The sequence below is a fragment of the Platichthys flesus genome, chromosome 18 (assembly GCF_949316205.1).
Source record: "Platichthys flesus chromosome 18, fPlaFle2.1, whole genome shotgun sequence".
In the NCBI taxonomy this organism is placed as follows: Eukaryota; Metazoa; Chordata; class Actinopteri; order Pleuronectiformes; family Pleuronectidae; genus Platichthys; species Platichthys flesus.
The window spans coordinates 2,873,910-2,896,340 of NC_084962.1; the positions used below are offsets into that span (position 1 = coordinate 2,873,910).

Here is a 22,431-nt window from a genome sequence, read left to right on the forward strand (position 1 = left end):
TTGCCCTAAAAGTTGCTCTTGCTTGGCATTCATCCCCAAATTCACTGTAAATTCCCGTTTCATGAATTTCTTTATTTGATATTAATAATTACGTTCAACACACCATGAGCTCCGCCTGTAGTGGAGTTTTTAACCTTGAGTGTAAGAGTTGACGTCTCTCATTAAAGGATCCTTTTGCAACCTGGTGTATCTCCCATAAATGTAAGCTTTTTATCTGTACACTTTTTTTGTTTTTAATTTAAAATCATTTCAAATACTTTTCAAATATTACTTACTGTCCCATTCTGAACAAATGTGATCACAGACTGTAGATGCCCAGAAAGGCAATTATGCTGACGGAACTATATCTGGGTCTGGGGCCGACCTAACCTGTTCCGCAGACTGTTAAAAAGCTAAAAGCAACGGTGGACTAGTAAGAGCATGAGTCATTTCACGGTGATGGTTCATCGTATTTATATGAAAAGTAGAAAAACAGATGAGGGGATAAACCAAACCGTCCTCAGAGAAAACATGCCTCAAAAAGCTGCTTGTGTTCCTGCGGTTGCTGTTCTCCACAGTCGACTGAGGAGGAGAAGTGTTGCTGCAGAGAGTGAGAAATGTTGTTGACTGTAACTCCAGCAGTGCTCACCAACATTGTCGTCGCTACAGCTTTTATTTCTTCTCCTGAAAATCGACTGAAGAAAACACACAGGCCGTATGCACAGACGAATGAAAATTATAACAAATATAACACGTTAAGTGCTGTAACACCAGCAACAAACACTAGCATCTGGTTGTATTCCTGAAAATGCTCATTGTGTTGGATAATTAGCCCCAGTTAAAAAAGATAAATCCCAAAATAAAAAGAAAGTGACAGCTCAGAGCGGAGTAAAAGGGTGATTAGCTCGACCAGCAAACCAGATCTTTTATGTGGATCCATATGAGTCTGAGCTTGACGAGCGAACCCAGCAGATACAGTCTGTGTTTACTTTTGGTCACGAGTGTTTGAAATGAATCAAGATCATTTGGAAAGTTGTAGGAGGCTCGCTCGATTACCCACAAGTCCTGGTTTCCCCCGAACTGCTACAACTGAGGTGGCAAATGCAAAGTTGCCGCATGTGTGGAAAACAACCCACGATCAGCCTGAAAGGGCATCAAGTTTCAGATCATACATTCTGTAGTTATTTTGTATGGCAAAGAAAAAACATCATGGGACAATAATTTGCTATTTTTGTTTGTCCTACATAGTTTAGTTTTTTTTTACATTACAAGGCAAAAGACAAGACATTGACAAAACTATACAAGTAGGACAAAAACTGTATAATGTAATGTGTGTGTGTGTTTGTGTGTGTGTGTGTGTGTTTTTTTTATCTGTAAAAACGGAAGATAGAATTCTAATGATAATTATTATTATGATTAGTATTAATACCATCACCTTTTTGTGGAGAGAATATGATGGGAATTTCAAGAAAATATAGTATGATACTAATAAATTAAAGTGATAATTACTATAACTATATCTTAATAATTAAACCAATTTGATAACAATATTCATAATAATCATAATAATTGTATTCTGATAAAATCATCTAAACACACTCTCTGGCCATTTCCAGAGATCAAATGAGAAAAAATACTAGCCAGACATGCTGATTTAATAAATGTAGTCACAGTGGCTGTAAGCGCAGGCAGTACAAACAGGATGGGGCTGCAAGAGTTAAGAATGCAGCATGAACACATGCTTTTCCCTCTTCTTTTCTTCATCCACAGTAAGTTCATATCCATCACGTGCGTCTTGCCACCTGCTCGAGGGAACCTTCAACACATTGATATTATAAATTTGCATTAAAAGACATGTTGAACGGTCATTTGCAGTTGATGTGTTGCATGAGGCGATACTCAAGCTACTTTCCCAGGCTGCGGCTGCTGGGTTCGCAGCCTCTCGCTGCTCAGCTGGGAGTCTTAAGAGATTTGTCATGCACAGTGTTAGTTGCCATATTCAAGTTCTTGTAATTTAGGTGTTTATTTCTCCCGCACCAATCAGTTGATTTTTGCCACTCTCTTCCTCTCCCCCCCTCCACGCAGGCACTGCGGGTACAGCAAAGCGGATCAGGAGGGAGATGAGGAGCTCTACTTCCAGTGTGAGTGCCTGCATTCATCAGCCCAAACACACACACCCACACACACACACGGTATCTGTCTATGTATAAGTCTATGTCTATGTATAAAGCACACACAGGAACGGTGCCTTTAAACCCGTTAGCCCCCACAGGCATGACTCTTTTATCCCAGTTCATTTGATTTGAGTCGAAGCCGGAAACAATCCGGCCGGCATCTGCTGCTGATTGGCTGGATTCAGTCCATGGAGATGAAGAAGTCAGGAAACTTCAAAGTCATGAATGTGACAACCGTCAGGGAGGCAGTAAAGGGCTGACCCATGAGGGAGGAGTGTTCTCTCAAAATGTAAAAGCCATAACTTGGCCGGTTTTTAGCGAGTGACAGAGTTTATGGTGTACACTGCTTCCAAGAGTTTTTTTTTAAAACACTCATACACCACCCCTAATGATGCCCCTGGAGAGACAGCTTCCCCGAGTGGTGCCGTAATGATCCACGCTGTAGGCAAACTGCTGATTTGGAAACAAAGGGTCAGGGGTGTCACAAGGCGTACAGCTCGAGCAGTGGCAGTGCTGGCGAGCCCAGGTTGGCTACTGCTAAGTGTCTGACAGATCCACCTCGGCGGCTCACCACAGGCCACATCTGCCGAGGAAGGAGAGAAAGACAGGGAGAGGAAAAAAGGAGAAAACACAAACAAGATGAGTGTCGGGCTTAATGGAGGGATCTGCCATACAATGTCAAATGACGAGACGCTGCCGGGGCGACAGAGGCTAGATAGCGCGCGCGTTCAACATATGGACACAATTTGTCTGCCATGTCGCGGCGAGGAAGTCGTGATAAGACGTCTCCTATCAGATCCGCTGACATCTGGAATGGACAAAGCAATTATGGGAGCAAGTAGAGTGAAATCTCTCCTCACCACAGCGGGAGACATTCGTTCTATTTGCGCTGTTGGCTCGGCCACCACCACGTCTATCCTGTATACAGAGGAGCACTTTCTCTCCAGCTCGCTCGTCAGCAGTGCTGTTTTGCGCACTTTTTTTTTTCAATGTGCTCCGGCTGCACTCTTTTCTCCGTGCTCATTACATTTTAAAGTTGACAGGTTATATTGTTATCAGTGAAATTTAAAACGCACAGTGTAATAGGACCCATGGGTTTTATGTTCAGTAAATAGTGCATAATACTGTAATTTGCTGTTAAGTTGGGGAACTGAGCAAAACGTTAACCCCCTCAACCGTCTCTGGCCTTTATCTAACCTTGTTGGTTTTTTGCAAACTGCTTCCCACTCCTACCTCATGGATATTCATGAACCAGTCCCATATCAGTGTTGTTTGAAATTGCATGGATTTCATAAAAAAAAAAGAAAAGTCCTAAATGCCTCGCCTGAGGCATCAGTCAGGCAAAAGAATTAAAACACAGTCCCTCATTCCCGCACAAAATCTCATTTAGTTTCATTTAGTTACTTCATGAGAGATAATGCAGCATCTGTACTGAGCAGACCTCCATCCTTTATTACCTTATCTGTCACCAGTGCTCAATTCTAGCGTCATTGTCAGATAATAATTACATATTGTCATCTTTAAATAAACATACTCTCTGGAATAAATTCTTTATTTTATGAGGTATTTTGCTGCTGTAATATTGTCTCAACAACCACCACCACCAGTCAGATGTAAATGGTCACGCCAAAGGAAAATACTCTAAGGATTTGAACTCACTGCTAGAGAGGGATCAAAACCTATGACCAATTCATTTCATAGCTTCATATTGCATGACATGAAAAAAATCAGTGAATACTTAACTTGGACAACATCTATTGTATTCTGATCTTTGCAAGTATCCAGAAGCTCATTTCAAATGTGGGACAAATTCATGAATACTATTTTATCTGCAAACACAACACCTTTGGTTCACAAACTTTAATGGGAGATTCCACAGTATTCGTTGTGAGTAAAGTCAGACCCCAAAATGTCATGTGACCTTGAAGATTTGCTTCAGGACAAAGGACGTAGCCTTAACAAACGATACAAATCTTAACATGATTTCAGTCACATACTTTAATTCTGAAAAGTCAAATAAGTATGTATCAATTCACATTTTAACATTTCAAAGAACCTAAAATGTCACTTCACTTCATTGTGTGCTTCCATTAAAGCATTATTTAATCACTGTTGCTTGTACAGTTTATTTCCTTGAACTCATTGATATTTTATCAACATGAGACACTGTCAAGGTTCAGGAGAAAATTAAACAGCTCTGCATCCCTGAATGATATCATATAGTATAAAAACTCCGAGCACATGAAGTAGTGTTGCAGGTGAGGCCGCTTCTTCTTCCACAGTGCAGTGGTAAGGGGAAAGGTAACTCGCAGCCTCATAAAAAAGGCCCCTCATACAGGTTACTCAAACCTTTGCTTCCCCTCTGTGATGAATTTCCCTGCGTGAAAGCCCTTCTGACACCGGCCGCTTACTGCTCAGCAATTCCCTTTGAATCCCTGGTCTTAGCGATCGTTTGCCTATCAAGTGCCCGATGGTGCACAGTGTGCATATTTAATCGTAACAGTAATCCTCTTACCTTTCTACAGTCAAATTTCCAGGCACCAAAACCTACATCGACCCTGAGACGTACGAGGACCCAACCAGGGCTGTCCATCAATTTGCCAAGGAGCTGGACGCCTCCTGCATTAAAATCGAGCGGGTTATTGGAGCAGGTGAGCCCATCCTGTGTCTTTCAGCCTGTGCTGTTTAGTCACTGCACGCTCTCATATATCACGCTGACAGCCAAATATTTACACCTTGAGTAGGGACACAGCTTCATGCGTTGTATATTGATAGTGCAATTGCGAAGAGGAGAAAAAGTTCATTGCAATTAATGTGGGCCTGGTGGAGGCAGTCGCAGAGATTCCCGCTGCTGAAAAATTGCTGCCACATGGGTTTTACGGAGGCGGTCAATGACAGTATCTATGCATCTCTAGCATGTCTTATTATAGGGCTTGGTTACACTCCCCTGAGGATAACAAGATGTCGCACTCCAATTTGTATTCCAGCTCAGCGCAGCTCCTTTGTCTCAAAATACACTAATGAATTTGTCATTGTGAGGGGCTTGATTTTTATTTTTTCAACCTACCCAAGCCGATCGCTCACTCACAAACGGATTCATCCCCCAACAGGAGAGTTTGGGGAGGTGTGCAGCGGGCGGCTCAAGCTGCCAGGAAAGCGGGACATGTCGGTGGCAATCAAGACGTTGAAAGTGGGCTACACGGAGAAGCAGAGGCGGGAGTTCCTTTGCGAGGCCAGCATCATGGGACAGTTTGACCATCCCAATGTTGTTCATTTGGAAGGTGTTGTGACAAGAGGTAAATAGGCACAAAGGCAAGAGGAAAACGTAAAGTCTATGCTTATTTAAAATCTCATAATCAGTGCATGTTTGGGTTTGGAAGGTAAAAGCGTCAAAAGTTAGAGTGACATTATATCTGATTAAATATGCCACACTCCATGTTTAATATGTTCTCATTCAGACACTGTAATAAAAGGAACAGATGGTAACTTTTAATTAAAAGCCAATGAAACACGCACCTAAAAATAACTTAGAAGCTGTGTCAGCGCAGACGTTTATTGTTAAGCCTTTTGTAAACAAACAAAATGCAGTTATAATTAAAGTAATCATCTCCTTTTTTCCCTCTGGTTCTTTCTCCTTCTTTGTCTCTTTTTCTCCAGGAAAACCAGTCATGATTGTCATTGAGTACATGGAGAACGGCTCATTAGATGCTTTCCTCAGGGTGAGTATCACCTTAGAGGCACAGGAGGCTCATAGCAGCATCTTGTATAACTTGTCTTTACATCAGAGGGTGTCCCAGAGAGCAGGCGGTCTGCAGTAGGATCTGTGCATCGCACAAATATCATAAATCTTGTGCTGGAGCTGCTGCAATGCTGTGACCTACATTTCCCCCATGGTCAGCGAAGATGGCTGACCCGCCTGTGCTTCTTTGTACCCTGCAGAAACACGATGGTCAGTTCACAGTCATCCAGTTGGTGGGGATGCTGCGGGGCATTGCGGCGGGAATGAGATATCTTGCCGATATGGGATACGTCCATCGAGACCTGGCTGCGCGAAACGTCCTCGTCAACAGCAATCTCGTGTGTAAAGTGTCGGACTTCGGCCTCTCCAGGGTGATCGACGATGATCCGGAGGCTGTCTATACAACATCTGTGAGTCAATTAAAGCAATAACTCTATCTACTTATCAAAACTCCTAAATAAAGCACAGCCTGCGCATGAAGATAGGGCAGAAATGCCAGGGTTTGCCTAGTAGTCTGCACCGCCTATATTTAAGCACACAGCTCTCATAAAGCAGCATTTTATAAAAGATTTCTAAGTTTAAGCTAATGTTTTACTAATGTAAGTCATCATTTACAAATGATAAGTTATAAGCCATTGATAATAAAAAACGCAGGTTACACTGAGTTTCATATAAAAACAATGCTCCAGTCGAGTTTTTAGTTTACATCTTAACATTGTACTGGAGTTCATCCAGATGAATATTAAAAAGTAGAATCTGTTGTCTTTAAGTTACAGATGGTAGGTTCTTAGTTTAGTATTTGAAAGTGTTTAATTTTTATTTACAATAAGCAAACAATCCTGCAGTTGTGAACATTTCCAAGGTGTTTATAAATGCACTCTGTTTCTGACCCTGTGTGTAATTTCAACACTCTCTCCAATTGATGTTCTAGGGGAAGATGCAGGATGTTATGAATTTGATCTTTGCTCCAGCCACTGACCTGCGTTTTTATGGACAGGGCGGCAAAATACCTGTGAGGTGGACCGCCCCCGAAGCCATCCAGTATCGCAAATTCACCTCCGCAAGTGATGTGTGGAGTTATGGTATAGTCATGTGGGAGGTGATGTCCTATGGGGAACGGCCTTACTGGGACATGTCGAATCAAGATGTGAGTTACTGCCCCATAGAAATGTTTCATGTTCTACATCTTCAAATATTGAAAAACTGTATTTCCTCTCAGAAAATTACCACACAGCATTTTATTTTTTTATATCTAAATAACTTGTCATCTTGTAAATTTTTATTTGTTTTATATCATAATAACAAAAAGTGATTTATCTGCCTTTTGGACCGTTGGTCAGACAAAAGATGCATTATGAAGAGGTTGTTTTTGGTCCAGAAAATTGAAATCTCCACTATGAGAGTTTGTAGACAAAGCAATCAATAATTTTATCGTAGAAGTAATTCTAATAGATATAGTGTATACATGGACAGATTTAGAGACACTGAAAAAATGTGGGGTCTCGTGTTTCTGAGTTTCTTTAAGAATCATCAGAAAATGTATTGCTTACAAACGACAAACCAGTGGTGGTACTGTGGCAGATATGCATGTCGTGGGTTTGATGGTGCTATTAATATGAAGAACAGGAGTGGAACGCACTTGTCACGCAGGATGCTTCAGATTCAAATTTAAGTTCATAATGACTTATGGTAATGGAAATAAGTGAGAGTGGCAATGTTGAACCAAGAACACACAACTTGTGTACATTTTGAAGTTTACCCGGACTTTGCTGATTGTGTTTCCCTTGTGGAATTCAACATTTGTGAAGTCATAGGTAAGCTCTGAAGTTAGAGTGCTACTTCACATATCAGGTTTTCCTATCAGGGTATGACACAGCCTGTCAAAACAGCTTCATGATGTCCTCTGTGTGAGGAAAGAGTCCCTGCTGACTACATTGTGATGTCAACAGGCTGAACTTAGCCTGAGCACAAAGACGCAAAAGATGAGCTTTAATAGAAAGTATGCTCCAGATTATGTTTTCAGAGCTACACCCAAACAAGCAACAATATCATTCTCTGCAGCATTAAGTATGACCATTATTTTTATCTGGCCCTTTTGAGTCCCCCAACTTTATGGAAGTACAATACTAAATCATACAGTACCTCTTTAAGTGCCTAGGTTATAGTTGTTTTGACACCTCTAAATGAAATATTTAGCACACTCATTCCCTGCAAGGGAATTAGTTTACATCTTCTTTCTAGTACGTCAAACAATGCAATCATTGTACAGGTTTAATATTGGATGAGTTCAAAACCCTAAGATGACTCAGCAACATCCCCTTGCCCTTGTATCCTGAAGAAATAAGACAATAAGTCTTGTTGAAATGTTAGAATCCCTATTGCTTGTATCTCTAATACAATCAAAGCACAAAACAGTGCTGTTGCCGCCACTTCCCAGCTAACTCCAGCTGATGGAGTCCAACCGCGCCAGACCACTTGAAGCTTTTTCCCATCGTCTGACTCTTGACACATTTTGATTGATGGTGGAAGGCGAGTGATTGTGGCCTTTAAGATTCCTACATGGCGCCCCGGTATTCAGCTCCCGCAACACCGGGGCTTAACATGATTAAGATTCTTTGGTGCTCCAGAGCAGTGGCGTGCTGATTGAACAATCAGATGTAAGAAATGCTAAACAAGATGTCGGGGCATTGGAATGGAGTATGTGGTGTTTTGCCACTCCAGTACTTGACAGACATCAATGTCAGAAATGTTTGTGCTTTGTCAAGATGTCAGCAAACATCCTCCGGGGATGCTGGGAGAACATCATTTGCATTTCCCCCAACAGTTTCAGTGTTTTGACACCTTTTCCCTCCACGACTCATTCTTGTATGCGAGGTCCTGATAGGAATAGCTGATGAATATACAGTGTGCACAAACACACACACAGCCACTCATCCACACAGAAAAGGAAAGGGAAGGGCTCAAATCAAAGTGCCCGCTGCACATACTCTTGTCATGGTGTTGACTTTTAATGAACTCTCTGCTAAACTTCCTGCATTAAGTGGATCAACAACAGAAATCGTGGTTCTATTATTCATCAGAGGCTTTTGTTTAGACATATAAACAATGTGGGAAAAACCATACTTTTAATTAAAAGGTAAAACAACTGTGGCATTGTGACATATACAGTATCTTAGTAAACATCTACAAATCATTCTCACCAGCTTCAGAGCCAGTACGTAAGGACATTGTGACTAGTCAGACAAAGCTTTACAACAATAGACACATAACTGACTGTTATTGTGGAGACTCTGGCTCCATTGGAAGGATTCTCTTCCAAGTTAGTGGTCCAGTTAATTAGAATTGAACAGGGGGATTGGTTCCAAACTTGTCTGAATGTGTGACAGTAAATGTGCTTACTGTTTTCGGACTCCATTTTCCACCTGAAAACAATCCATAGCTCAGAATTCAAACTGATAAATCAAATGTCACCACAAATGATAGAAATTACCATGACATGGCATAAAACATAAACTTGGTTAAGTGGGCTTTTAAAGCAACTATCTTTCAGGTAGTTTTGTTTCAAGTGGGCTTCACAAACAGAAATGGAAATCATTAGCCATGGTCCTTGCAGGGAGACATACAGTAGAAAAATCTCGGCAGCATCATTCAGGAAGAGAAACCAGTCGGATGTACTTAGTATGCGATTGGTGTGTTGGTGTGATGGGATCAGGCATCAATCAGTAAAATATTATTTGTATAGCCCATATTCACAAATCATAGGGGCAGAACAAGGTGCAACTTCCTCTGCCCTCAACCTCAATTACTCCTCTTACTGATCAGTGAAGCTACTTTTACTTATATAAAACAACTTGCACTTAATCATCCACTCCAGTTCGGCCCTATGTTCCTTTGGGTAAAAACACTCAAGGTTTTTAACTAAAGAGGTTGGACATAGCATGATACTAAAGGCTGATTCTTAATGGTTTAGTGGTTGGGTGATTGTTAAAGGTTATGGCTGGGGATTAATACCTTAAAAGTTTGGGGTTTAGGGTGATACTTAATGCTGACACCAACAGTCCATCTGTTTTGCATTCTCCAGGTCATTAAAGCGATAGAGGAGGGCTATCGTCTTCCAGCCCCAATGGACTGTCCGGCAGGGCTGCATCAGCTAATGCTGGACTGCTGGCAGAAAGACCGAGCCGAACGGCCCAAATTTGATCAGATAGTTGGCATCCTCGATAAGATGATCCGCAACCCCAACACCTTGAAAACCCCAGTGGGAACGTGTACAAGGTAAGGAAACAAAGCCTAGTATGATTCATTTTTTAAAAATGTGTTGTCATTCAAAAAAAGATACTTCTTCTTTTATTTTTAAGTGCATTAGCGGATGATCCAAAGTGTCCACTTTATGATTTAGCGTCTGTAGTTCACAGATGAAAGATAAATCCCCAGGGATCGATACCCCAAAGCAGCTTCCATGGCTTTATGGTCAGTAGCAGGGCTTTTAAATCAATCTCTATAATGAGTTCCTGGTACTTTAAAGTGCAGCGGGGACTCCAGACCTCGCTCTGACGTCTGTCAAATGAATCCTATTTGCAGTCAGAACATGTTTTCCAGAGGTGGGATTGAGTCTCTGGAGGTTAGAGCTGGTTAAAAAGGCACTTAACAATATAGAGACTGTATGAGGGGGAATGTATAAAGATATTGGCCAAAATATTTATCAAGCAGAAAGGTGACAAGCTACATCTGTTTGTGAATTCTGTATTGATGGAAGCCTCCATTCAGCTGCCTCTCCCCTTCTTGCAATTGACCACACAGTCGGACGCCTATGGTCGTTGTTTTGTCTGGTTTGACTGTTGTTCAGCGGAACGCTTCCCTCTCCCACTCGACACAAACATCTTTCTCTGCTCATCCCACAGACCAATTAGTCCACTGTTAGATCAGAGCACACCAGACTTCACTGCTTTCCGCTCGGTGGGAGAGTGGCTGGAAGCCATCAAGATGGAACGATACCGAGACAACTTCACAGCGGCTGGCTACAGTTCCCTGGAATCTGTGGCCAGGATGTCAATCGAGTGAGTAGATACAAAGTCCTCAAGGGGTTAAGCATCAGTGGAGAACATTAATGCCAGTGATCTCACTTACACGTTCCTTCTGAACTTCGGTAAACAGAATCTACTTTTTTCTGCTTTACATTCAATTACAGCGTCATGGCTGACTTGATGTCTCTGTAACTCTGGTAATTTTCAGATATTGGTTTCGACCTTTATTTACCCAAAGTGCAGAGAGAACAAGCTCTTCCCTGATTTATTACTTTACTTAATCATAATTTAGTCATAAGTCTCCCTGTGTATTGATCCTCCTGCGCCTCCTGCTTTAATTAGCACTTAATGCAAACTAAACACTTTCTCCATGTTTACTTGTGTTGATGAATTCAGTAAAGTTAATGTTTCCACAGAAAGAATGCCATCACCTTAAAAACAGGGTCAAGCTCTACTCAATGCTTTATATCTGTGTCATTGCTGTGTAGATAAATGTCACTGAATCACTTCACACATGTTTCACATTTAAAGTCGTTCAAAAGGTTCAAAGGGCATCGTTGTTCATTTCCTTGTTTCACTTTTAGAGTCAAGATTTACACAAAGTTAAAATACAGTGAAGAAAATATCAGGATTAATTTGCAGTAGACCACATGCCAGAAGAAATCAATGGCTTATCAATGTACAGATATTCACGACATGATTATTGTGGCAATAATAAGAAAATAGATCACACTTTCCTGCTGCATCATGTTTGAAATTGGTGTTAAAATGCATTATTGAAATTCACAGCCAAACCTGTGTGATTGTCTGCCTCTGTCTGGTCCCCTTACTCACCATAATGAAAATCCTGAAGCTGTAAATCTCACTTGTTCTGTGCCGTGCTGTGGTCCAGTGGGTTGATTGATGTGTTGTCCTCTCTTCCAGGGACGTGATGAGCTTGGGGATCACGCTGGTGGGCCATCAGAAAAAGATCATGAGCAGCATACAGACAATGAGGGCCCAGATGCTCCATCTCCACGGCACCGGTGTCCAGGTGTGACTTGGACCGGGCCACCTCGGGCAGGGGTGATCACGTAAAACAGAGCGTACCTGGAGCAGCGCCTGGGACGTTTTACCAGGATCTTCAAAGTAAACAGGCATCTGTTATGTCTGACTCTTCCGGCTGTGTCCGGAGTGAAATCATTCCTTTGTTCCTCAGTGAAGGATTGTGGTCCGCATCTTCTGAGGGCACTAAAGAGAGGAAAAGGGCAACAAAAAAACAAACAGTAACAAAAAAAGAAACTACCTGGACAATACTTTTCTTTGTTCTTTTCTTGTTTGTTTATGAGGCGCTTAGAGACTCAACCACATATCAAATGGCACATCGGAAAGGAGTTGGACGCTGATGTTCCTTGAACTTAATGAGTGATTTGAGTGCGCACCGCGGCCATGGATTTCCTTTCACGAGAACAAAAACAAACATCTTGCAATGGTTTCACTTTCTTTGTTTTTCTATCTGTTCATTTTCTTTGTATCTGCCACAGTGACATGTTGTGGCGCATGCAGCAATGCTTTCTGCTCTTCTATCTAGACTTGACAACAGGGTAAACTCCTCTTTTATCCAACACGGAGGGAAATCTCTCGGCACAGATCCCAACGTCCCTGTCTGTGCCGAGACACGCCGGGCTGTTTGAACTATTTGCAGTGGTTGGTGTTTTCATGCTATCCTCACATGCTTGTGTGCGGCTGACTGGAGTTTTTGACGTGGTGTCAACCTTTCACATTTTTGTATTTAGTAATTTTGCCAAGAGTGCAACACTCGAGGAGACGGAAGATGTGAACTCTTCTTTGAATCACAAGACTCTTTTTCTTTATCCGAGTAGCAATATCCTTTGTCTTAGTGTTCACAACAGGAAACACACAAACCATTACTTGGTTGTTGAGTAGAATGTTTTAGCACTGTTAAAAGATTGTATTGAAATTGAAGCCAACGCATATTGTTTTGCCATGATTTTGCCTAAAATGTTGCACACAGGAATTTGTAAGGGTGGATCCAAGAAAGGTGTAGACGTAATACTGCCTTAAAATACGTTACATTCATTTTGACACTATTTTTGGCACTTCAATGGCAACGCTTTTTGCGATTCATTTTTTTTTTCTTTCTATCTGGAACTTGAACAGACACGGTTTAACGCCACAAGCGGCACAGTCAGCGAAGAGGAGATGATCTTAACAGAGCAATAATTACCAGGTAGAAATGGTCCTCACCTGAGATTCTGATTTTTTTTTAAGGTGCTAGGTATAAACACATGCGAGTGCTGTGCTGAGAAAAACCCTTTGGAAAGATTCAGTCACCGCTGTAAATGAAAGGGATGTACCTCTTTAACCTAAGAACGGTTTTGGGATGCGGTCAGACACATACAAAAAAAGAAGAAACTGCTGTGCCAAGTCATCAAATGAAATAATCATGTCGTACTTTGCCACTATGATAAGCCGAAGGTTTGATGAGAACCGAACATGGCAGGGAAATGTTTAACTGAGTGGCTGCAGAGATGAAAGAGGCAACTTTCGAAACACAAGAAAGGTGCCAATTAGCCTCGCTTATATTATCTTACACCAACGCGCCGCCCAGAAATCAAAGTGCCCCTTCAGGGTTTGGGTGTTAAAGTGCGGGAGCGTGTGTCAAGCACTGATCGTGTCGCTTAATTCCACTGCCCAATGCAGCCACCTTTGTTTATTCATGCATCTCCACCGCTCATCCCTCACAGGCATAGATGGAACATGCATAAAAGTGTCTCTTGGGATTGCTCCTCTTTTCTCCCATACGCACACGGTGTGTACTGAAAATAGAGACGAGGGGGTTTTGCAGAAGACGTCGTCCTAAAAGCCAATCAACCCATTTGGTGCCATCTGTCTCCACTTCACATGCAAAAAAAGGCGTGTTTCCATGTTGAGTGTGTTTTTTGTGCAGTTTCAATAAGAAAAAAACACTTCACAGTAAAACAGAAAAAAAACATTTGCAATTTCTTGTATTGCTCCTGCAGCCCGAGATATAAATCTAGATATTCACAGATGATGTAATTTTATTAAAGTTCTTTTTTGAATTTACATTTAAATTCCACGAAATTCTAGTTCAATTTGAACACCTTTGGAAGTGGGTACAGCTGAACTAATACGAAAAAATTTGCAAATATTGTCGTGACAATAAATGTGTTAGTTTAATGTGTACTGCACAAATAGGTAATCAAAGCACATGAACATTTCTTGATCTCTCAGCTTTTTGACCTTTAAAATTTAAAATTTTTGTGAACCTCATCTAAATTCTCATCTAAAATATGGCTGAATTGCAGAAGCAGTTTAGGTGCCAGCAGTGAACCACCACAGTAATTCACAGTGTTGTACAGGCTATTAACACTCTTTGACTTCAGTGCAGTATTGCCCTGACTACATGTAGAACTCTGTTAATGTTTATTGTCCATGTGTGTAAACTTTGCTGTCCAGTGATGTGGCCTCTTGTCCTGTGACGATCACAGGTTGGAATTTAATTAAGAACCATATTCAAAATGAAACCAGTTATTAGAATCCACCAAAAAACATTCAACTGTTCTATTGAACAGGTGTTTTTGCATGACTGGTCCACTACAAAGGACCTGGACACGCTCGAACGCACATTTGGAAGCTTCAAACTGTATCGGCCTGTCATGGACGCACCTTCAGATCCATTGTCCCCGTGGGACTCGCGCTGAGCTGCTCCGAACCCCGTGTCACACACACAAACACACACATCCTCACTTTATCCATACAGCAAAGCTCAGCAATTGGGTCTTAGCCAGATCTTTGAATTGAATACCAGCATAAAGTCATTCAGTCAGCACAAAACTCCCCAGTTCACAGGCAGCACTCTGTCTCACCACCCCCCATCCCGGCTCTGATTTTCAAACCGGGCCCCTTGAGGCTTCTCACACCCTAAGGTATAATGCCTCTGATCCCCTCTTTCCTCCCCCTGTGCTGGGAGAAACAGAAGTTTTGGCCAAATTGAGATTAAATTGATTCATCGTCCAGGTCACCTGTAACCTTCACCAGCGAAGTCACTTTACTGTCTGTTTTAGCCTGTTTCATCCCCCATTCTCTTGAGCTTACTCAGCTTTGGACAAAAACAGGTTTTGCTGTGGCTGTATTTTAGCAAAACGCACACACACACATAATCACATAAAAAGATAAAACACAGGAACCTGCAGGATGTAGGCCATTGGTCGGAATCAGGAATCGCTGATAGAGTATGAAGTTATTTTTCAAATCTCGTGGTACAGCAGTTGGACTGAGTTTCACCACCTTGGCGAGGTGGTGGATAGTTCCAAAGAGTGCAGCACTGTTGATTGTGTCAGACAGAGTCGAGATGTGAGGGAATCTTTGTATATGTTCTAATTGTAAAACTTGTACATTTTATTTATATTGTTTTTTACACATATTACTCAGTAGAGAGCTCTGAATACATTGAAAATGCACTATATTTTTATATCTTGCTGATGAATTATTGTCACCCACAAGATTTCAGTTGTACATAATTTCTCATTTAGGACCAAAGACAGTTGATAGGATCTCCATCTTTACTTTGACTTTGTCTATATTTTTGCCTTTTAGTTTGTTGTACAGTAATACAAATTGTCAATGTATTATTTATTTTTCTGTGATGAAAGTATTGAGAATATTCACTGGTCAAAAGTATTTTCCCCGACGGAAGAAGATCATTTAATTAGACAATTTCTTGTTACATAGACAATTCTTTTTGCTTTGTAACCTTTGTAATAGACTGTACATATATTTTTGGAAATATAATACAATCTCTATAGAAGTTGTGTGTGTCCTTTGCTGTGCTTCTTACAATCTGGCTGGTGCTAATCTCATTACCTATTCTTAGGCATGGATACATCATCATGGATTCAATCAAAAGAAAGCCTGGAGTGCTTTTAATTTAAAGGGGTGAAGGAAGTGATGCAAATATGTAAGTTTAAGTCCGGTGTGGCCCGGACGTGATGCAAGATGGTTTTCCAGAAGAGGTCTAATGTGAGAGGAGCCTGACTAATCAGTGAAGGCCATATTGTGCCCAAAAATACCCAATCAGGAAGCAGCTACGAGTGTCAAAAGCATAACATCTCCATTTCTGCCCAACAATATTGCTTTTTTTTCAAATGAAAACTTAGTACCGTGGATGTAGCCTTACATTCATGATCTTGTGATGAGAAGTCCATACAGGTATAAGAATTTAGTTAGAGGGGGGCACCATCTTTTGACATTTTGATACTGATCTGATCAGTCTAATACCAGAGGCTGTGATTTATGATTCAGTTAATGTATTTGATTAATTAAGTGCTGTGTATTAACAAAGGATTAATTAAATTACTGATGATCGATCCAAGATTTAAATTTGATGAAGTGTGATACAGCTGATACAATGGACAACGGTGGGCGATGATATCAGTGTATGTGTTTATGCTTATACTACTAAGAGATGCTAAGAGCTCTGTGAACAAAATGTAATAATATTAACTTTACTTTGGCATCAACTCACAAGTCGTGAGTAGAAAGGAAGATAGATTTACCGACTACAGCTGACGATAGGAGGGATTTTTTTCACAACCTGGCAACCTTTTAATTGTAGAGGTTTATATATTATTAATCAAACATTTTTAAAGTCAGTAAATTCAACTTTTGGAAAGGATCCCTAAGTCTCAAACAGACACCACATAAAATAATACATTTTAACGTCACATAAAACAATGATATAGGTAATAGTAACTGGACTATAAGAGTGAAGAAGAACAAGATCTAGAGACAACAAGAGCTAAGGAGATTTTCTTGGAAATGCTTAAGCTAGACATCATCACAACCCTAACCCTAACCCTAACCCTAACCCTTTTCTAACAAACTGTATTTTGTACTTCTCTAATTCTCTACTGTGTCAAATTGAAAAAGAAAAAATGTGTTGCGTTTTACAAAATTAATACAAAGCCCGACACCTTGAAGAAACCTTTATAAAATTCTTTCAGAACTACAGACCCGAATAATATCCAAATCCCATGATCCCTCCCGACATCACAGCAAACAAGCCATTTTTTTTCTGCCAAGCTCTGCTCTTACTGTGATTTATTCATCGGCCACCTTCTCAATTGGCCACACAGCTCTTACAGGAAGTAGGATGGAGCTACTTCGCAGCCCGGGCGCTGGTGCCGCTGCACTGCTGTGTCCCTGCTGACAGAAGAACATTGACCGGAGACAATTCTGGAAAAGTCCAGGATTACATCTCAACCTTTTTTAAATCACCACTTTCTACTTTGTCTGTGAATAACAACTGCCGTGTAGTTAAGGTATAAAATGATAATGGTTGTGACAAACGAACTATGGTTAAGATACTGTGAGGGTTAACTCGCTAAAACATGAGGATGATCGGAAGTATTTATCATTTAATTCATGATGTTTGCTTCATTTTGTGAATATCTTACCATCCCAGTTACTAACAACAAAATGAACACTAATCCTGTTAAAGTATTTCCCATCATTTATCCAACAGCTACTATTGAGAAACAATTGTGTGCACAGGCTTACAGACTTGTTTGTGCATGCACACATGTCCAAAGACCGTCAGCAGTGTCCAAACAGTCGTTGCCATTTTGTAATTGAATCCTGCCGAAATGCCGCTGCTTTGAAGGCGCTTGGGTGGATTTCTTCTGATCACATCATTCAGCAGTTCTGATATTTATTTTGGGAAGTACGTGGCTGTTTCCAAGCCTGTTCAGCTGTCTCTGTTAAGCAATGGTTTGGCTCTTGCATGATGTTGGCTTCCTTCCATCTGTTTCTCTGTGGCTCCTCCACACTTTCCATTACTTTAAGCTACAAGCCTGATCCTGCTTAAATGGTGAGATCATCTTCAGGGCTATTACAGTAAGAGTCTGCAAGGAGGAAAACATTCTGTGATGCGTTGTCTTCCAGCCTGGCTTTAAAATCCAAAGCAGGATACTTAGTTTAATAGTCAGTGGTTACCCTTGAACTGGGACTGCGTGGGACTCATTGTATGTGCCTCCTCTTTAGTTATTACTGTCTGATCAAATCTCAGGATGAGAAAAGTGAGCTGCAGCTTGGGTGCCGAGAAATTTAAAGGGTCAGTTCAACGAAATTACCAATGACCGATCTTTGTTGGAGTGGATAGTTTGACGAACGCACTTTCATCAAGTTTTGAAGGGACTAAATAGTCTCTGTAGAAATCTACTCATACAACCATGCAAACAGAGAGAAGGGAGAGCAATGCTAATCATTCAATTCAATGACAGCTGTACAAACTTCAGAGTGACTGTAGTGCAAAACCACATGAAGCCGTGCCATGCAAGTGCCTTTGATCCTCTCCCACTGGATCAGTTGTCATCTTTCTGTCCCGCAGCCATATTGGACTGTGTTGGAGGCATTTTTAAGAAAACCTGTTTTATCATGTTGTTCTCTGAGTTTTTAACACCTTCACATCTCGAAATGCTGCAATGAGAAAGTTACTTTACGTCAAGTTCATATTCATATTCATAATTGAGCACATACAATACAAAAGGTGTTTGTATGGTGTTTATTTCTTCAGGTTTTCAGAATTTGGTCCAAGCAGAAATATGGTAAGACCAGCAGCCTGCAAAGCATGAATAATGCAGAGAAGGATTAATTTGAGGGTAAAAATTAAATCCATTTATTATACGTAAAATTCAAAGAGGACTTTTTTACCATTAAACACCTGCATGGCTCTGTACAGACCTTGTTGAACAGATGACTTTGGCGGCTCATGCAGAACTTTGAACTCTTATCCAGCAGCTGCATGTTTTATTCTTGTTTGAGCAGGACCCAGTCTATTTTGCCACTTACTTCAATAGCAACACACGCACCTTCATTCATAACAAAGGGCCAGACAAAAGTCGTCAGTGGCAGCGATCATTTGATCAGAGATCTAATGTATCGTTATTCCATACATGTGGGTACAAGCCCAGTTAAGGCACTGTTATCCGATAGATCTAAAAGTGTTCAATAGATGAAGCTTGGATTGAGAAAAATCCAAATATTTATATTTACCATTTGCATGTACAAGTAAATGTTCTTGCTTTGAACTTAATCAACTGTTGTTACAAAACAAATTGAATCAGGTAGAAAAACTAATATCATACTTGTTGGTGAACTTCCAACATATACAACCATGTGATTGATGCTAGCTGAAGATAAGCCTGAATTGCCAAGAGATTTTGTTTTTTCTGAAATGGTGGCTGTGGGTTAAAGCGAGACAAATGCTGTGGGGTAAAGTGGGACATGAAGCACAAGTTAAGTTTAGTCTTAAACATATTTTAGTGTTATATTACATTATATATGTTTTATTTTTAATGTCATAAACATTGTAGAAAAGCCATCATGCCAAGAAACTATACACTAGGAAGACAACCTGGGGCCAGCTTCAGGGGTTGTGAAGCTGAACCCCTCGAAGCTGAACCGAGGGGTTCAGCTTCACAACCCCTTGCAGAGATGGAGAGTGCAGCCGCTGAGGTCATGCAAGGAAAGAAGTCCTTGAAAAAAGAGAAAGGGGAAGTATGGGTGCAGTAGCTGAGGTAAAGAGAATATTCACAGATGAGATGGAGGAGGAGCTTGCCAAACACTTGAAACAACTAGCTGACCAGTTTCATGGCCTTGCTCCAGTTAAGTGCCGTGAACTGGCATTTGAATACACAGAGAAAAACAATATCCCTGTCCATGCCAATTGGACAGAGACACAATGTGCAGGTAAGCTAGGGTGTGCAAGAGATAACATGAATCATAATAATCATAAATGTGCTTAATTGACCAATCCCCATGATTCTGTTACTAGTCCGATATTAGTGGTTGTCAATCTAGCTGTCAGGATTTTTAACTATTACAACATTACATTACATTACATTACAGGGGCTGAAGATTAGCCTGAATTGCTAAGAGATTTAGTTTTTTCTAAAATGGTGGCTGTGGGGTAAAGCGAGACAAATGCTGTGGGGTACCATGCCACCAACATGTGTTGTTATGGTAGTTTTAAAGTGGAATAAAGTAAGTGGATCACTTTACCCCCTAGCTGGGGTAAAGTGAGACACAAGACCACGTTTTAAAAAACATCATATCATATTTTCACTGCCCTTTGTCCTGAAGACATTCTGATCGTCTCCATTGCTAGGAAACATCCTGAATTAATGGGAAATACGGAAAAAAGCATCACCGGAAAAAAGCATCAAACTTAACACCAGTGAACATCCAGGGATTGGACATAGAGGTGGTGAAGAACTACAAATTCCTGGGTGTTCACCTCAACAACAAACTGGACTGGTCGGACAACACACATGCCCTCTATAAGAAGGGCCAGAGCCGCCTTCATCTGCTGAGGAGGCTGAGGTCTTTCGGAGTGTGCAGGGCTCTCCTCAGGACTTTTTATGACTCTGTGGTGGCCTCAGCCATCTTCTACGCTGTGGTCTGCTGGAGGGGGGGTAGCACGGACAGAGACAGGAACAGGCTCAACAGACTGATAAGAAGAGCGAGCTCTGTCCTGTGCTGTCCTCTGGACTCCTTTGAGTAAGTGGGGGACAGAAGGATGTTAGCCAAGCTGGCGTCCATCATGGGCAACACCTCTCACCCCCTGCATGACATTGTGGGGTCCCAGAGCAGCTCCTTCAGCAGCAGACTGTTACACCCACGGTGTAAGAAGGAGAGGTTCCGCAGGTCCTTCATCCCGGCTGCAGTCAGGCTCTACAACACCAGCACCACCTGATAATGTTGTAGTCCCTGTCTATTTATCTTTTTCTCCACTTAACCTCTCACATCATAATACTCAATACTTAACATCTATATTTATATCATGGTCACTTAAAATGGTTACATTGCAATATTCATATTTCCAGTATGCTATCTTGTAGTATTATTTATATTATGGTCACTTACTTTCTAATTATTTTTAATTATTTTCTGTATCATGGTCACTACTGTTTCATATTTTTCTATTTTCATTACAATAACACTTAACATCATTCCACTTTATCCCCAGCACCTGCTTTTTGTACAGTGTCTGTTTTTGCAGGTTGTTTGTTTTCATACTCCTATTATGTGTAGTTTTAGAAGTGTACTTTTTTTTTTTTTTTTTTTTTTACAGTGCTTCGACACTGTTACTTTAATTCTGTTTTTCTATTACTGCTGTAACAAGTGAATTTCCCCATTGTGTGGATAAATAAAGAAATCTAATCTAAAATCTAAATGTGTACATTTTACTGATATATAATTTTAGCCCGCCTAGATGGGAGCAAATGTAAAAAATGTCTCACATTACCCTGCTCTCCCCTAACAACTCAAACTCTATGTTTTTTCTATTTTTAGTAAAATATAATCTTTGGTCACTTTGTAATGAAATAGCAGTATGGCGTGGCTTCATGACAACCAAAGATGCAACTATATTGGTGGCACCCTTGACAGGTCACTAGCTTATGGCTGAGCTTATAGGAAATCTTAAAGTCTCCAATTGACCTACGCTGCATGTTTTTGAACTGTTGAGAAACGCAGACGATACCCGAATAGAAACAAGCAGCTTTCAGACATGCATTGAACTCTGCAGATCCTCCATATTTTCTCCAGAGGAGAACGATGTGCGAACACAAATGTCCGAGTGGAAGGCTCCAAAGTTTCTGCAGACTTTTTCCGCCTGGCCTCCAATTATAATGTCCGTAGAAATTCATGAGAGTTCTATGTGTGAACACAGCAGGGATTCACCGCTGGATCCACCGCGAGCTTCAATCAGACACAAAAACAAAAAATTATTACATTTAGCTGACGCTTTTGTCCAAAGCGACTTACATTTTTAGAACACACAGCATTTATGAGGGGCCATTTAGGGGTTCAGTATCTTGCCACGGACGCTTAGGCATGCAGATGGGAAAGAGTGGGATTTGAACCAGCAACCTTCTTGTTGCAGAACACCCACTCTATCCCCTAGGCCACGCTTTCCACCATATCTCCTGGTGGAAAAGCGGTGACACACATATAGAAGACACAGACAAAGATGTCAATAGAGTTTGTGGGGATAAGAGTTGATGATGGTGTTGGGTTAATGTAAACATGATCACGTGATCCACACATCAGAGTTAATGCGCCACTTCCTGCCTCTGTCTGCTGCCTCCGGCTGCTCCACCTCTCGCCTGAATGATGCAAAGGATTTGTTGCTGCTGTGAACGCGTTGTGCATGTGCGTAAGACAAACTCCAAGTTAACTCCACACCCAATTCTCCACACCTAAACCACAGGTCGTGTGTGAAAACAGCTCCAGAGAGAGCCCTTCAAACTCCACAAAGAAAAGGCCATCAGGTTAAAACACAGGATCTTCTTGCTGTGAGGCGACAGTGCAACCAGCTGAACCTCTGTGCTGCCCCAACATGGAAAATAATATTCGTGATTATGCTTTCATTAGTGTATAATCACCTGAGATTTAGACCATTTTCAATATCTTTAAAATGAGTCCTTTA

At 41.1% G+C, this 22,431-nt stretch overlaps 1 protein-coding gene across 2 annotated transcripts in view; it reads left to right on the forward strand.

Annotated features, from left to right (window-relative positions):
- epha7 (eph receptor A7) overlaps positions 1-16,144 on the forward strand; it is a 94,754-nt gene extending 78,610 nt beyond the window's left edge. Inside the window, exons 9-17 of one of the 2 annotated variants that reach the window (XM_062411225.1) lie at positions 2,065-2,120; positions 4,679-4,804; positions 5,264-5,449; positions 5,811-5,872; positions 6,093-6,302; positions 6,890-7,039; positions 9,974-10,167; positions 10,794-10,949; positions 11,841-16,144. In XM_062411225.1, coding sequence (XP_062267209.1) covers positions 2,065-2,120; positions 4,679-4,804; positions 5,264-5,449; positions 5,811-5,872; positions 6,093-6,302; positions 6,890-7,039; positions 9,974-10,167; positions 10,794-10,949; positions 11,841-11,955 — 1,255 coding nt within the window. In that variant the 3' untranslated portion in view covers positions 11,956-16,144. The remainder of the gene's footprint in view (positions 1-2,064; positions 2,121-4,678; positions 4,805-5,263; positions 5,450-5,810; positions 5,873-6,092; positions 6,303-6,889; positions 7,040-9,973; positions 10,168-10,793; positions 10,950-11,840) is intronic. The other variant, XM_062411226.1, reaches the window with a different exon arrangement.
- Positions 16,145-22,431: the final 6,287 nt, after the last annotated feature.